Source organism: Crocuta crocuta, unplaced genomic scaffold (genome assembly GCF_008692635.1).
Source record: "Crocuta crocuta isolate KB4526 unplaced genomic scaffold, BGI_CrCroc_1.0 scaffold35, whole genome shotgun sequence".
NCBI lineage: Eukaryota > Metazoa > Chordata > Mammalia > Carnivora > Hyaenidae > Crocuta > Crocuta crocuta.
In genome coordinates this window covers 177,439-194,061 of record NW_027530625.1, presented here as the reverse complement: position 1 = coordinate 194,061, position 16,623 = coordinate 177,439, and the positions used below count along the sequence as shown (strand labels likewise).

General features: G+C 39.8%; 1 protein-coding gene across 1 annotated transcript; it reads right to left on the bottom strand.

Moving 5' to 3' along the window:
* Nucleotides 1-3,509: 3,509 nt before the first annotated feature.
* LOC144234855 (olfactory receptor 1Q1-like) lies at nucleotides 3,510-10,036 on the bottom strand. Its single transcript, XM_077768176.1, has 2 exons — nucleotides 9,968-10,036; nucleotides 3,510-4,454 (listed from the first exon to the last, which is right to left on the bottom strand). Exons 1-2 carry the CDS (start codon nucleotides 10,034-10,036, stop codon nucleotides 3,510-3,512), a joined length of 1,014 nt encoding a protein of 337 aa, XP_077624302.1.
* Between the last annotated feature and the right edge of the window lie 6,587 nt (nucleotides 10,037-16,623).

The following is a 16,623-nucleotide window of genomic DNA, read 5'->3' as shown; positions in this document are numbered from 1 at the left end:
CCCTTAGGATTTCTTGTNTCCTGCCATTCCTTTCTGGCCTGCCAAGTTTCAGTAGATAGGTCTGCAAGCAGTCTGATAGGTCTCCCTTTGTATGTTAGGGCCCTTTTATCCCTAGCTGCTTTCAGAATTCTCTCTTTGTCCTTATATTTTGCCAGTTTCACTATGATATGTCGTGCAGAAGATCGATTCAAGTTACGTCTGAGGGGAGTTCTCTGTGCCTCTTGGATTTTAATGTCTGTTTCCTTCTCCAGATTGGGGAGAACCATGGGGAAAAGGAAGGGGAAAAATATTTGGGGAGAGGGAGGGAGGCAAACCATGAGAGACTCTTGAATACTGAGAACAAACTGAGGGCTGATGCGGGGGGGGGGGAGGGAAAGGGAGGTGATGGGCATGGAGGAAGGCTCTTGTTGGGATGAGCACTGGGTATTGTATGGAATCCAACTTGACAATAAACTATGAAAGAAAAAAAAAATAAAATGATCAGAACAGTCCCCAAATATACACCTTTTAACATACTGTATCTGAAAAACTATAATAAAACATGAGACACACACACACATAAAAATAAAATATAAGAGCAGAAGTTTAAAGTGTGGGAAGAGAAAAAAAAAACCAGTCCAAATAGTCAGTTAATCTAAATCAACCAAGATCTCCAAAACAAATTAGTTGCAGGGGCAGGGATAGGTGTATAGGAAGTGGCCAGGAGAAGGTTATGGTTCTTTACTAGTTGTGTGGCTGGCAATGTATTTGTTTGAGATATCCTTTGTAGTGGATCCCTCCAAAATCAAAGTTAAGTCGGGCACTTGGGTTACAGAAAGAAAAGCCAACTGTAGGGCTTACACTATAGTGGTCTTTCACAATGATTCAACTACTCTCTGCCTCAGTTATCCAGTAAAGTAGAGAGAAATCGTATCTGTAACTTAGGGTTGCTGAAAGGATTTTATGAGTAAAATATATGTAAAGTGCTTATGATAGAGACCAGCTTATGAGCACCATATGTGTGTGCATATCATCATGATCATGATGATCATCATGATCATCATTATCAATAGCATACAAGTGAAAAAATAATGAGAGAAAAGAACAAAGAGCTGGTAGTTAGATGTTTGAATATCTGTATGTACCTAAAGGCTATTGAGAGTAAGGCTAGGAATTAATCTGCCTCATTTTTTTAATTGACTGCACAGCAGTTCATAGTTTGTGTGTATTGGATTGGTTGAGATTTCCTTCAAAGTGTTAAATAAGAGACACTCCCCAAACCTCAGTGACTTATAACAACAGATGTTTATTTTTTAGTAAGAAATCTGAAGGTTAGAAGAGGCAACTGTGCATCAGTCCTGGGTCAAGTTCAGGACTGCTCTATGTGTTTCACATTCTGAGACTCAAGCTAAGGGACTTTAGCTTCATGAGATAAGCTCAAGGCCAGAGCTCAAGAGGGCAAACCAAATGATCTAAACTCTTTCAAAGCTTTTTATTGGAAGCAACATTTGTTATGCCTGTTCATAAACCACTAGCTAATGCCAGCCAAAGTCAATGGGACGGAGATGTGGATTCTGCCCTAGCAAAGCCATGGTGAAGACAGAAAATGAAGGAAGAATTGTGAACAGATAATACTGTCTATCTAACTACCAAACAAAATGAACCAGAATTCCATTAGTATACATGTAGATGATTTCTAATTTTTCACTATCATAAGCAAGAGTGTATTTAACATAGAATATATTCATTTATTGTATATATCCATTCTGTGAGAGAAACTCCTAGAAGTGGAAGTGTATCATCTAAATACAAAATTTTCCATAGCATTTCCCAATTGCTCTTCAGTTATTAATGTATTAATTTACTACCTTGTCTATTTCTTTACCTGAAGAAAATTCTTTCAGTGGGGGCATTTGGAGTTTCTTAGAAGAGGCTACAGTGCTAACAGGTTATGAAAATCATTTGGTAAAGCATAAAGGAGATCAGCCATGGAAGAGCCACCTAAAGACACAGAAAGGAGGAAGGTAGGCAGGAAAGACAAAGAGAAGACAGAAGAATGCAGAAGAAAAATATTTGGTATGTTAAATACTTTCTGGAAAGTGTGAAGAACCAGTTAGGTAACCAAAAGTTGTTCTTATCATTTTATAAGTTTGTTATTATCATTTTATAAGTGTCAGGGCCCTCTTTACCTTGGAAGAATTTATTATCCTTATGCAGCCAAAGACTTAAGGAGTGTAGCTCCTCAAACTAGTTTCAATGGTGACCAAGACTTACATATAGGTTCCAAGAAAGCCTTCTTCTAGCCCATTACAAAATTACCACAATGTTAGCTCCTTCTCAATCCAGTGCCATAACTGCTCATATCCTATAATAAAACTTTCTACAATCAGATGGCCTATAAATCAGCCTGCACTTGTGATTTCTGCCCTATGTCTTGGGAGGTCCTTCTCACCTTTTCCTTTCAAAAAGAAACTTGAAACACCCATGAAACTAAAAGAATTGACATTTTAATAGACATCTTGGCTCTTGGACCTATTTCTCATTTCTAGAACTGATTGGTTGGCAAATACCCAGTAGCATAGGTAAGTTCCACATATCAGCTATAGAGAAGATTAGGAGCATGCTGAGACAAAAGGAGTTTAAGTTATCCCTGAATGGTACAGCTAATAAAGGTTAAGAAAATGCAAGTTGGAGAGCTATGACAGTGCTTAATTCCAGAACATCTATAACTCCTGACCCTATACAGTAGACATTTGTCATTATGTCTCTCTTCCCATACTGGAGTAGTTCCACCACTTCACTTGTCTTGGTGGAACTTATAGAAAATAAAAGAAGCCATATGGCTTGCCCAGCTTCCTTGAGAACTAGAGCATGGATTCAATGACCAAGTCTTGGCCAGCCACATGTACCATCTTATTTTGAATCTAGATGTGTTGGTGCAAAGAACAAGAAGTGGGCAGGTTTTTTTTCCGGAGGTGATCATGTCTGGTTGTCAGGCCTCTGGGGGCTATGCCCAATGGCTAGTACTGGTAGTGTTGGAGATGGTATAAGTGGCAGTGAAAAGAGTTTGGTGTCTACAGCAGTAACCTCATCAGACCAATTCTAGGATATGATTTTGACTGTTCTTCTGACTATATTATCTTCTTAGTCTTGTCCATTTTATTGAGCCTGGTTGCTTAGACTTCATGGAAATTCATAATTTTCACATACTCTTTCTTTAAACTCATTTCCTCCATGAATCAACCAGAATTGGTTTCTGTTACCTGCATCTAAGAATGTTACAACCCTGTTGTTTAATGACAGGCCCAGAAAACGTTCTCAATTATAATTAAAGTTATGCAAGTGGCTTACACTCAATACATAGTTTCATGTGCTTTGGAATTAAGGTATAGCTCAGGACAATATTCAGTGGGAAAATCCATATGTTCCTAATTTAGATATTTCTGAGAAGTTCTAAAGGAAGCAGATACATGAGGGGCAAAACTGTTTCCCAGGATTATAGATAAAACTAGGACCTGTGTTTTGGGTTTTTATCTAAAGAAAGAAGTCCATATTCTTCTCATCCATTTCCTGAAGGCTCCCTTGACATCCCCATTCCTCAGGCTGTAAATGAAGGGGTTCAACATGGGGGTCACCACTGTGTACATGACTGTCAGAATGCGACCCTCAGTCACCGAATAGCTGGAAAGAGGACGGAAGTAGACCCCTGTGAGTGTGCCATAGAAGATAGCCACCACAGTGAGGTGGGAGCCACAGGTAGAAAAGGCTCTCCATTTGCTCTTGGCTGAGGGGATCTGGAGGACCACTGAGATGATGCGGGCATAGGAGGCAATGATGAAAGCCAGAGCTCCATTGATGACAATAACACCCTCCGTGTGAATCATCAGGGTGTTGAGGTAGGGGCTGGAGCAGGAAATCTTCATCAGAGGGTAGAGGTCACAGAAGAAATGGGGGATCTTGTTATCTGCACAGAAGATTAATTGGCCCATAAGAAAGGTGTGCAGCAGGGCATGAAGATGGGAGAGGATATGGCACAGAGCCACCATCTGTGAACACAGCTTTCTGGTCAGGATCCTAGGGTAGCGGAAAGGGTAGCAGATGGCGATGTATCTATCATAGGCCATCACAGCCAGAAGGAAGTTTTCCATGGCTGCAAAGCAAATGAAGAAATAAGTCTGGGCTATGCAGCCCATGTAAGAAATGGCCTTTGTAGGTGAGAAAATGTTCTGTAGCATCTTGGGGACTGTGGTGGAGGTGAAACAGATGTCTGCCAAAGCCAAATTACTGAGGAAGATGTACATGGGGGTGTGGAGACCTGGAGTAGAGATAATCAATATGATGATGGCAAAGTTCCCAAAAATGTTGATGGCATACATCAGTAGAAAAAGAAAGAAGAGTGGGATCTGCTCTTCGAGGTGGGTAGATATGCCCAAGAGAACAAAATGGGATATACTGGTCCAGTTGGTATTGACCATCTGTTGCCGTAAGAACAGACAGGATCATTATTTTTTATTGAGATATATAATTGCCATATAACATTATATTAGTTTCAGGTATACACCATAATGATTCAATATTTGTATAAATTGCAAAATGATTGCCACAATAATTCTAGTTAATGTCCATCCCCATACATAATTAGAAGTTCTTTTTCTTATGGTGAAGACTTTTAAGATACACTCTATTAGCAACTCTCAAATATGCAGTACAATATTATGAACTATGTTCAAAATGCCGTACATTACATTCTCATGATTTATTTATTTTACAACTGGAAGTCTATACCTTTGAACCCTGTTCACTCATTTCACTCACTCTCTGCCCTCTGCCTCTGGCAACCACCACTCTCTTCTCTGTACTTATGAGCTTTTTTCCTGCTTTATATTCCTCATATAAGTGAGATCATATAGTATTTGTTTTCTCTATCGGATTTATTTCACTTAGCATAATGCCCTCAAGGCCCATCCATGTCATTGCAAATGGCAAGATTTCATTCTCTTTTTTTTTTTAATGGCTGGATAGAATTCTAGTGTGTGTGTGTGTGTGTGTGTGTGTGTGTGTGTGTGTGTACATGCCACATCTTCTTAAACCATTTATCCATCCACAGACACTTAGGCTGTTTTCATGTCATGGTTATTGTAAATAATGCTGCAACGAACATAATCGTACATGTATCTTTATGAATTAGTGCTTTTGTTTCCTGTGAATAAATACCCAGAAGTAGAATTGCAGGACCATATGGTAGTTGTAATCTTATTTTTTGAGGAAGCCTATACTGTTTTCTAAAAAAGGATTATTATTATAGACTTGAACATTTGAGCAGGCAGTTAGTTACTATCACTTTTGTGTTCCAATATAAACTACACACGATGTTGATAAAGAGATCAAGGACTTAATTCTTTTCCAAAATAGTGAGGTATGGATTTTTCATTATCAACATCACCACTATTACAAATTGTACAGACTCACCAGTTTTACAAATTAGAAAATGAAGGCATGGAAATTTAAGCCTTTTGTTTTCTTTTGTTTTTGCCCATAAAGGGCAAAATCTGAGTTTAAAGCCATGTTTATTGGGCTCCAAAGACTATGTTAGTGATACTGTATAAGATGACTCCTCAAATTAAAACCAAGGCACCTTATACATGGTAATAAGACTCTTGATGGGCTACATAACCAAGGAATCCACCTATAAAAAGGGGCTTCAGAGGTTATTTGGTCCAACAGTTTGTATTTTGTGGAATGTATACCCCTGGTGATACCAAAAACTTCTCAAAGAATATACAGACACGTTTTAGGAGAAACAGTTTTCAGATTCTCAGTTTCTATGTGTCTCTTTTCTGAAATCATTTTGTCATCAATATGTTGGAATCTTATGCATTATCCTGTCTTTTGCCTAACAAATAAAAGACATACTTTCATCCATCCCAAATCTTACTAGATGCACTGGCTCAAGATAGAAAAACCTCAAAGGAGTCAAATGATGGGACAATCAGAATATGAAGAAAATGAATGACCTTAATAACCAATAACAAATCCTTTTTTTAAGTAAGCAGTTTCTAATCTTTTGCTCTCAAAAAAATTGAAGGAGACCTAATCTAGTTGTTAGCACACCATTAAAAACAATTTTTGATAATATGCAACACTAACTTCAGTCCTATTACTTGGACAGTGTTTGGCCCTTTGGAATCTCACAGAACAAGTTTGTCATTCTTCAACATGAAAGCCCTTAAGAATCTAAACATCAGTCAAAAATGGCAGACTGTGCAGTAGTCAAAAACCCAGACATTGGCCTAGGATCCCGGCTTTTTCACTTAATAGTCATATGATCTTGAGAAAGTCACTTATCCTCTTTGAGTCTCGGTTTCCTCATCTCTAAAATGGAAGGGGGATGTTCATCACTCATGAAGTTGTGTTTATGAGGATGAAATGAGAGTGCTTGGTTCTTGGTGTGCGCTCAGTAAATTCTAGCAGTTATACCTATTAATGTTTTTCAGTCCTATTCTACTGGTCTCTAGGTTTTTCTGGGAGTGAGTGTTTGTCATCCAGGTCTCTCTACAGTGAACCTACTCCACACTGTCACTATCATTAAAATGTGGTTCCCAGACCTAGGCAAAGTTCTGTGTGTCTGACCTTTCTTCACAGGGTCATCATAATGATCTGGGTGGTCATAAGTCATACCTTTTCAGGAAAAGATCAAGAGTGGTCAGTGTACAAGTGAGCTGTGTCCATGTCTAAACCCAAGAAATCTTAAACTTCACAATTAGATTGTTGGGAGAAAAAGTATGAACTAATTAAGAACAGCCTCTCTGTAAGGCACTTGCACATGCATTATCTCATATTATCATCAGAGCTATTCTGAGACACTTGAGCTGCAACAACCACTTACTATTTACATCTCACAGATGAGGAACCAAAGCTTAGGGGAGTGATTTGCTGAGGATAATACCATGTTAAGTGGTCACCTTGAGTTCTCCAAACGTCCAACTATATCACACTGCCCATTTAGCTCACTTCGCTTCTTGCCCCTTAGAAATGGATTTATTCACCTCTGCTGGCCTATCTGTTTTTATATTTCCAACTAAAGGATGTCACCATGATACAACTCAAGAGAATGACCATAAGGCTTTTCAGTTATAAAAATGTGGAAATTCATAATATGCTCTTGAATTATTCTGAATTGGTTTCATTATGGTATGATGATGCATCAGATCTAAAAGTTGTAGCCACTCATGTATCGAGCCCTTTCTATAAACCAGATATTGTTCTAAGAGCTTTACCTATGTGCTTTTAATTTGGTGACCACAGAAATTATGTGACATCAGTATTATTATTTCCATTTTACAGATGAAAAAATTGAAGCTCAAAGGGGTTCTGTGACATCCTCGAAGCCACAGAATTAACAAGTGGTAGAACTGGAATTTGAATTCAGTTCCATATAACCTCAGTGTCCATGCTCTTAACCACTGGGCTATGCTATCTCTTAAGCATTCCCTAACTATTCCAGTTTCTACTTTTCTCTTTTTTTCTTCCTTTTCCACTGTGCTATCATGTGACTTTATCCAGTAATAAGTGTCTACCACATTTCTTTTTAGGTTAATTCTCATTTTAGATTGGAGAGTAGATATTATTCTCATTTTCAGATCATTAAATTAAGAACCAGAATGGGGCGCCTGGGTGGCTTAGTCGGTTAAGCGTCCGACTTTCGCTTAGGTTATGATCTCGAGGTTCGTGGGTTTGAGCCCCACGTCGGGCTCTGTGCTGACTGCCAGCTCAGAGCCTGGAGCCTGTTTCAGAGTCTGTCTCTCCCTCTCTCCCTGACCCTCCCCTGCTCACGCTGTCTCTCTCTCTCCTAGAAATAAATAAAAACATTAAAAAAAAAAAAAGAACCAGAAGGATGGATTAACTTCCCCAGGGCCACTGAGCATAGGGTTGGATCACAGAGCTAACTCAGAAGTCATGCTCTTTCTGTCCCAGCTCACCCATTTAGGATCTGTGTTTCATTCTTGTCTTGCACTTCCTTCCCCTTACTTGTCTGTAATTGTAACTGGACCCTCCAAATTGGAGCAGGTCGCCCTGAGTTTATGGTTTAGGAAACGTGAGATGTTTCCTCTCAGTTCTTAGGGAGGTTGTAAGAAGGGAATGACCTCTACCGGACAGTTAGCAGGCTATGGCTGCTACCTGGGACAATGCCCTTGAAGCTCCTGGGACCAAACTGCCCATAAGAATGGAGAAAGCCCCAGAAGCATTTGGAGGGCGGGCTGCCTGGAACCTTGGAGTCTTCCTCATTTTCATCATAGCTGCTGGAGATTATCCTGCCTGATTGATAGTACAGCATATCAGCTCCTTATGGGCAGATGAGAATAATATGGTGTGGGGAAGGGGGTGGGAAGCCAGGAATGGCAAGCTACCAGAGAAGAATCTTGGGGGTTTTTTAGTTTATTTATTTATTTATTTTGAGAGAGAGAGAGAAAGAAAGAGAGAGAACAAGAAGGGGAGGGACAAAGAGAGAGGGAGAGAATCCCAAGCAGGCTCTCTGCTGTCAGCACAGGGCCTGATGTGGAGTTTGATCTCACAAGCCATGAGATCATGACCTGAGTCAAAATCAAGAGTTTGAAGCTTAATGAACTAAGCCACTCAGGCACCCCAAGACTCTTGCTTTATAAAGGATGTGGATGGAGAAAAAGTAATGTAGTGTGTGAGAATGGTCTTAATCCAGGAACCAGAATATTTGGGCTTTGGTCCCAGATTGGCCATGAAAATTTTCCTGGAGGCCTTAGGAAAATCACTTCATTCTTGAGTGCCTCAGTTTCTTCATCTGGGAAATGGAAAAAATAATACCTGCTTTCAGAGCCATGGTAAAACAACAACAACAAAAACCAGAAGGGACCATGGACATAGATGCTCTATTAAGAAGTTCTATGATAAGTCAGGCAGAGAAGGACAGATACCATATGTTTGCACATATAGGTGGATTAGGAAGAAGCTAAAGGAGGACTATGAGGGAGAAGAAGGGGGAAGATAGTCGGGAAAAGGGAGGGAGGCAAACCATGAGAGACTCTTGAATGCTGAGAACAAACTGAGGGCTGATGGGGGTGGGGGAGAGGGGAAGGAGGGTGATGGGCATGGGGGAGGGCACTTGTTGGGATGAGCACTGGATGTTATATGTAAACCAACTTAACAATAAACCATTTAAGGAAGAAAAAAATAAAGGAAAACTAATGCATCAAAAAAAAAAAAAAAGAAATGGAAATACAAAGGACCTATAAAAAAAAAAACCTATTCTATGAAACAATGTAGAGAAGTTTCTTTTAAATTCCTGTAGGAATTCTATCACAGAATTGGTCCCCACAACTCCTGACAGTCAGATCACAGACTTTCCTGATAATAAGAGTTGTCTGTTTCCAAAGTGACCCTTATAAATAGAAGAAACACTTGGATAACATGAGTCAGTCTATTCTCTGAGTTTCTCAGTTTGACCATTAATTCCTAGAAGTGGAAAGAAAAAACCCGGGTCCATTTTTAAGAGAAGACAAAGATAATAACCATGTCCAGGGGTTCATTGTAGGGTCATCCAATCCTGACTATCCATGAATACCTCCCCAAGTGATTGCAACTTTCTGGAATTCCATCACATATTGTCTCTTTGACTCAGGAAAATATCCCTGAATAAAAATACTCTTGACTGTGAAAATCATTTGGGTTGTTTGTTTGTTTGTGGCTAGGTTTTCATAAGGGAAGGGGAGAGTCCATGAAGCCATAGTATGTGTGATTGTGGCATAAGGAAGAGGCATTGTGAAAAGAAAGAAAGGGAAAAAGAGAAGAAAATTTAGAAAGTCAACAACAAACCTCACAACGTGCACACCGCTGCAGAGGATCCAGTTTGGGAAAGGTGGCTGTCCCCACAGAAATTGCAGAGAGCCTATAGAGGAATTGCCTCAAGTGCTCATAAACTGCTGTTGGGTGTGCGGTCCAGAGTGCAGAGACTCACCTTATTGGGAGCCTCCGACTGGACTGGAGTGGGTTGGGCTTGGCACTTCCTTCCTCCCTCAGGCAGCATGTGTCATGATGTCTTGTTTTGACGGTAACACACAGCTATCCACTCAGGGAGGACAGAGGAAGTTGCCAAACATGGAAGTGAGGAAAGCATCAGAAAGGAGTTGAAGGTGAAGAGCGGCTAGGTTTCTGGGGGTGCTTTGCTGGTCAGGGGTAGGAAGGCATGTCTGGGAAAGAGACTGGGAGGTTTTATCCATGCTTCTACATGATTCCATGGTTCTCACTGGCACAGAGCCCCAAGTGTGTCATCGTCCAAATTTGCTGCCATCTCTGGGGAGTGGGGCTCACAAGGCAGTGCTTCCGCTATTAGCACTGGTGACTGCCTGTGACTTGGCAGATGGTCCTGGGAGTGGCCAGGACCCAAGAGACCAGCCTGGACATGAGGTTCTCTGACAAGGGCTCCAAAATTGGACTCTGAGAAGAAAGCCCATAAAAACTTAGATATGGCCAAGGCATGGATGGGGTATCTCCCTATGCTGAGTGCTTGAAAATGTAGCCTCTTGTTTTACATTTTATTTAAATGATACACCCTCCTTCAAAAGTATTTAGCAGTGAATGATGGATGTATCAAGGGAAAACTGAGAGTCTGTTTCCCACCTTCCACCTTCCTCTCTAGGAGTAATTGCTGTTAATGTTTTGACATGTACCCATCCAAACACTTTCCCATTCATATGTGCATATGGACAATTTTGTTTTTACAAAAATGGGATCATTTGTTCTAAAGTTTTCTTTGTTTCTCTCATCAATATATCATAGACATCCTATGTCACCATCGGACCTACCTTGTTATTAAAAAAAACCTTTTTTAAAAATGTTTATTTTTGAAAAAGAGACAGAGACAGAGTGTGAGTGGGGCAGGGGCAGAGAGAGAGGGAGACACAGAATGTGAAGGAGGCTTCAGGCTCTGCGCTGTCAGCAGAGAGCCCAACGTGGGCTCGAACCCACAGTCTGTGGACACTTAGTGACTGAGCCACTGGGTACCCCCTTACCTCATAACTTTTTAAAGTATTTAATAGATTATTTGGTGGAGCACAAGTTATAGACATTCCTTATTCATGCCAGGTATCTCATTTTGGGGGGCACTATTAAATAAACAATGCTACATGGACATTCTTTTACAGATATCTGTGTGCACATATATTTTTCTAGAAATAAAAGTGCTAGATGAAAGTATATGTGAATTTTTAATTTCAATTGGTACCATCAGATTGTCCTCCAAAAGGTTGGAGCCAATTATACAGCTTCCAAGAGCATAGGAAAGTATCCTTTTCCACACAGCCTAATACACTGTGTGCAAANCAGAGGGGCTGTACCAGTTTACATTCCCACCAACAGTGTAGGGGGGTGCCCGTTTCTCCACATCCTCGCCAGCATCTAGAGTTCTCTGATTTGCTCATTTTAGCCTGTGTGCAAACTCTTTACTGTCTCCCAGTCTGATGATGGAAAAAGAAACAATACTTTATTATAGATTTACTTTTTATTTTTCTAATTACTGAGGGATTTTTTAAAAATTTTTGGACCATTTTCAGGTTTCTCTTCTTTGAGTTTTCCCACTATATCCTTGCCCATTTTTTCTCTGTGGTTGCTCTGAGTTTATTATGAATTTGTAGGGATTATAGTGCGCTTAAGAAATATTCTGTTATGTTTTCCTTGGGGCGCCTGAGTGGCTTAGTCGGTTAAGCGTCCGACTTTCGCTTAGGTCATGATCTCGCAGTTCGTGGGTTCGAGCCCCGCGTCGGGCTCTGTGCTGACGGCCAGCTCAGAGCCTGGAGCCTGTTTCAGTCTGTGACTCCCTCTCTCTCTGACCCTCCCCTGCTCACGCTGTCTCTCTCTCTCCTAGAAATAAATAAAAATATTAAAAAAGAAAAAAAAGAAAAAAAAGAAATATTCTGTTATGTTTTCCTTCCTGATCTGACTCATAAGTCTCTAACTGTTCTTAGTATGCAGCTCAGAGAGCTATTTCCCTTTTACTTAGGTTCTCCCCATTCTGGGAACAACACAATCCCTAGAAAGAGAAATGGGACATTCTAATCAGCTCTCATGTCAGGCTGTTCTCAAACATCTGAAATCACATGGACACAGAGAGCATCGAATGCACAGAGTCGGCAATCATAATAGGTTACATATGTTGAGTGTTTACTGTGTGTCAGGCATTCTATTTAAAGTGCTCAGATGCAAGTGATGAATCACTAAATTCTATTCCTGAAATCATTATTACTCTGTATGTTAAGTAATTGGGATTTAAATTTAAAAAAGCTTTATAGAACGAAAAAAAAAGTGCTCAGATGCTTTTGTGTCAGTCCTTCCAGGTGCCATATGAGTTACCCCAATGTTCCTTGCACCATTATTCACCATAGCCAAGATATCGAAAAAACCTAAGTGTTGTCAACAGACGAAAGATTAAAAATATATGATATCAGTGCACCCAATGGAATATTACTCAGCCATACAAAAGAAGGAAATTTTTCCGTTTGTGACAACATGGATGAAGCTCGAGGGTATTATGCTGAGTAAAAAAAAAGTCAGACAGAGAAGACAAATATTATATGATCTTGCTTATATATAGAATCTAAAAAAGTCAAACTCGTAGAAATCAAGAGTAGATTAATGGTTTCCAGGGGCTGTGGCAGGGGTAAGGGGGAGAAATGGGGAGAAGTACATTGGTCGAAACATATATATTTCTAGTTATTAAGATGAATAAGTTCTAGGGGCGCATGGGTGGCTTAGTCGGTTAAGCGTCCGACTTTCGCTTGGGTCATGGTCTCGCGGTTAGTGGGTTCGAGCCCCGCGTCGGGCTCTGTGCTGACTGCCAGGTCGGAGCCTGGAGCCTGTTTCAGAGTCTGTGTCTCCCTCTCTCTCTGACCCTCCCCTGCTCACGCTGTCTCTCTCTCTCTCCTAGAAATAAATAAAAATATTTTTTAAAAAAAGATGAATAAGTTCTAGAATATAATGTCAAGCATGGTGACTATAGCTAACAAGTTTTCCTTTCATTTTTATTTTTTGGAACAGCCTAAAAGGAATAAGTGTTAATTTCTCTTTAAATATTTGGTAGAATTCCCCTGGAAATCCATCCAGCCCTGGACTCTTGTTTTTTGGGAGATTTTTTTTATTACTAATTCTATTTCTTTACTGGTTATTGATCTGTTCAAATTTTCTATTTCTTCCTATTTCAGTTTTGGTAGTTCATATGTTTCTAGGAATTTGTTCATTTCTTCCAGATTGCCTATTTTATTGGTATATAATTGCTTACAATATTCTTTTATTATTGTTTGTATTTCTGCAGTGTTGGTTGTAATTTATCCTCTTTCATTCTTAATTTTATTTATTTGGGTCCTTTCTCTTTTCTTTTTGATCAAACTGGCTAGGAGTTTATCAATTTTCTTCATTCTTTCAAAGAACCAGCTCCTGGTTTCATTGATCTGTTCTACTGTTGTTGTTGTGGGTTTGTTTCTTTTTTCATTTTGATAGCATTGATTTCTGCTCTAATCTTTATTTCCTGTCTTTTGCTGGTTTGGGGTTTTGTTCATTCATCATCAGGGAAATATAAATCAAAACCACAATGAAATACCATCTCACACCAGTCAGAATGGCTAAAATTAGCAACTCAGGCAACAACAGATGTTGGGGAGGATGCAGAGAAAGGGGAACTCCTTTGCACTGCTGGTGGGAATGCAAACTGGTGCCACCACTCTGGACAATCATATGGAGGTTCCTTTAAAAATTAAAAATAGAACTACCCTATGACCCAGCAATTGCATTACTAGGCATTTATTTATTCAAAGGATACAGATGTGCTGTTTCAAAGGGACTCATGTACCCCAATATTTATAGCAGTGCTATCTGCAATAGCCAAAGTATGGAAAGAGCCTAAATGTCCCTCGACATATGAATGGATTAGGAAGATGTGGTATATATATATCTGGAATACATACTTTGGCTATGTATACACACATCACACACACACACACACATACACACAATGGAGTATTACTCGGCAATCAAAAAGAATGAAATCTTGTCATTGACAACAATGTGGATGGAACTAGAGGGTATTGTACTATGAAAAATTAGTCAGAGAAAGACAAATATCATATGACTTCACTCATATGTGAAATTTAAGATATAAAACAGATGAACATAGGGAAAGGGAAGCTAAAATAATATAAAAACAAGGAGGGGGACAAAAACATAAGAGACTCTTAAGTACAGAGAACAAACTGAGGATTGCTGGAGGGGTTATGACTAGGGCGATGGGCTTAATGGTCAAGGGTCATTAAGGAAGACGTTTGTTGGGATGAGCACTGGGTGTTATATGTAGAGGATGAATCACTGGATTGTACTCCTGAAATCATTATTGCACTATATGCTAACTAACTTGTATGTAAATTAAAAAATAAAGAAAATAAATTTTTGATAAAGAAAAAGAAACAGGTAGTTTGGAACATATAAATTACAAAGTTCTCACCTAACCTTCCTGAGCAAATGATGCTAAGATGCAAATGACGGCTAAGATCTAAAGAATGAATGAGCCTTAGGGAGAAGAAGAGAAGGAGAAAGCAATTAAGGCAAAAGGAATTTTGGGAGAAGACACATTCAAACCATAGCAGTGCTTGATCCAAATTACTAGGAAGAAGTAAGTTTGTTGCTATTTAATGGGGGCAGTGGGGTGTATGTTTGGAGCTCATGGGTTTCCCTGGGACACCAGCAGGTGCTTCCATGAATGGTCGTAATGAATTAGACCTATTATGGGTGTCGTGGGCAGAGAATCCTGATTCCAGTAGTTCATCTGGGGACCCAAAGCTATGATATAGCTCAGGTATGGATTTTCCAAGTGATAAAATAAGTATTGTAGAAGAAGAAAGTAGTCATTGTGAAAAGTCATTATTGGATAAATTCCATAAACACGGTGACATAATTGGTGATTAGGCTTATGTGCTTGTGACTCTCCAGGGGTGTCGTCCCCACACAGTCTCTGCTTAAGATGCTTAGGGAGGGCGTAATTTATACCCGGAAGATAAGAGAAACAGCTGTTTTAATTGGAGGACACCCAGCATTACTGGAATTTAGATTCACTTCAATCCACAGATTTCCTCTGTCAGGTAATTGCACAAAGATCTTTAAAATTGTAATAATGTTCTGCAACCACAGAAAACTACACCAAGCATAGCTAACAAGGGCATAGCAAGCAGAGTCAGAGAACCTGAAGTCAGATCTGAAAGACACCCCTGAACAACCAACCTAGATCAACAGAAGTGCTGAACAACTAGAAGGGAGACCTGGTAGAGGAGGTGACTTGCCAATTATGATCTTAGGGCAAATGCAGCAGTGGGGACTACAGCTTGTTCTACTACCCCTCCTATTGCCTTTTGTAAAGGAAAAATGGCAACCAGCTACCACTTTAAAAGAATAGTGATAGGGTGTAATGAACTTGATGTGGGGGAAAAGAGGGTCTGAGTGGTGCAAGGGGTGAGCAGTAGCAGACAGTTGTTGCCCATCCATGTATCCTCAAGTCTTATGATTGCAATGACGCTGACAGGAAGTATGTGACTTTCCACCACATACTTTCAGATGCCAGCATCTCCATCTATGTCTGAGGGTTTTCTCTGGCAGCTGGAGGTGTCCCAGGGAGTCCCCTGAGTTCCAGATATATATGCATAGCAGAAAAGAAGTGCTGAGGAGGTAATGCTCCTTAGGAGTAGCCTTCAGTCTCAGCTGGTGGGAGTCAGGGTAACTTAGATTCCCTCAGGCAGGATAACTTAGAAGTGTTGTTCTGCACTAGTTCAAGAGTTCCCAATCCATAACAGGAAGGGCCAATTATTCAGCGTGGTATTTCACTTGGGTGGTGTCTCTTCGTTGCCTACCTTCCCTTTTCTGTCTTAGTTCCCCACGTCCTCCTGCTGTTTCCTGGAATCATCTCCCAAAGGAACTACTTGCATTCAAACTCTTGTCTCATGACCTGTTTCTAAGTGAACCCAAACCAAGATGCATTCTCACATTATGGCTTAAAAACACCTGTTATAAAGGTCTACCTCTCTTAGTAAGAATTGGGCCAGGACATTCTGAATCTTTCATTTCATGGTGGATGCTATGGCAATAAAATGGCCTCAGATATGCTTGCCAAATTCTAACATGTCTTATTTTTAAGACATGTTTACATTTTTAAATGCAAAGAACAACAACCATTATAAAGTATATGATTCAATTGGATGACTATTAATCAGCAGGGGAGGGGTCAAGCTAACAAGACCTACAACAATGCCAAAAGCAGCTATGAAAACAGCAGCAGCTGCATGACAACAGGGGCAACAGCTATTTTCTGAGTCCCTTCTATATGTTAAGGGTCATAATAAGTGCTTTAATTACATTTTTTCAGTTATTTACTATTTTTCAAAATTATAAAAACTCATATTATTACCTCATTATTACAAACAAGGAGATTCAGAGGTGTTAAATAACTTACTGTAGAGTCACCCAGCTCTTATGTGCTGGAGCTATGATTTTCAGATTGTTGAGGGTGTTTGGGGAAACTCAATAAATGGGCTACTACTTTCCCAGTTGGGTTCTAAATCAACTAATGAATAATACAAGGAC

Coding starts and splice junctions, on each gene's coding strand:
- LOC144234855 (XM_077768176.1), bottom strand. CDS start 10,036: ATGCTGCCTGAGGGAGGAAGGAAGTGCCAAGCCCAACCCACTCCAGTC. Junction 4,455..9,967: donor AGTCGGAGGCTCCCAATAAG/GTGAGTCTCTGC, acceptor TTACGGCAACAG/ATGGTCAATACCAACTGGAC.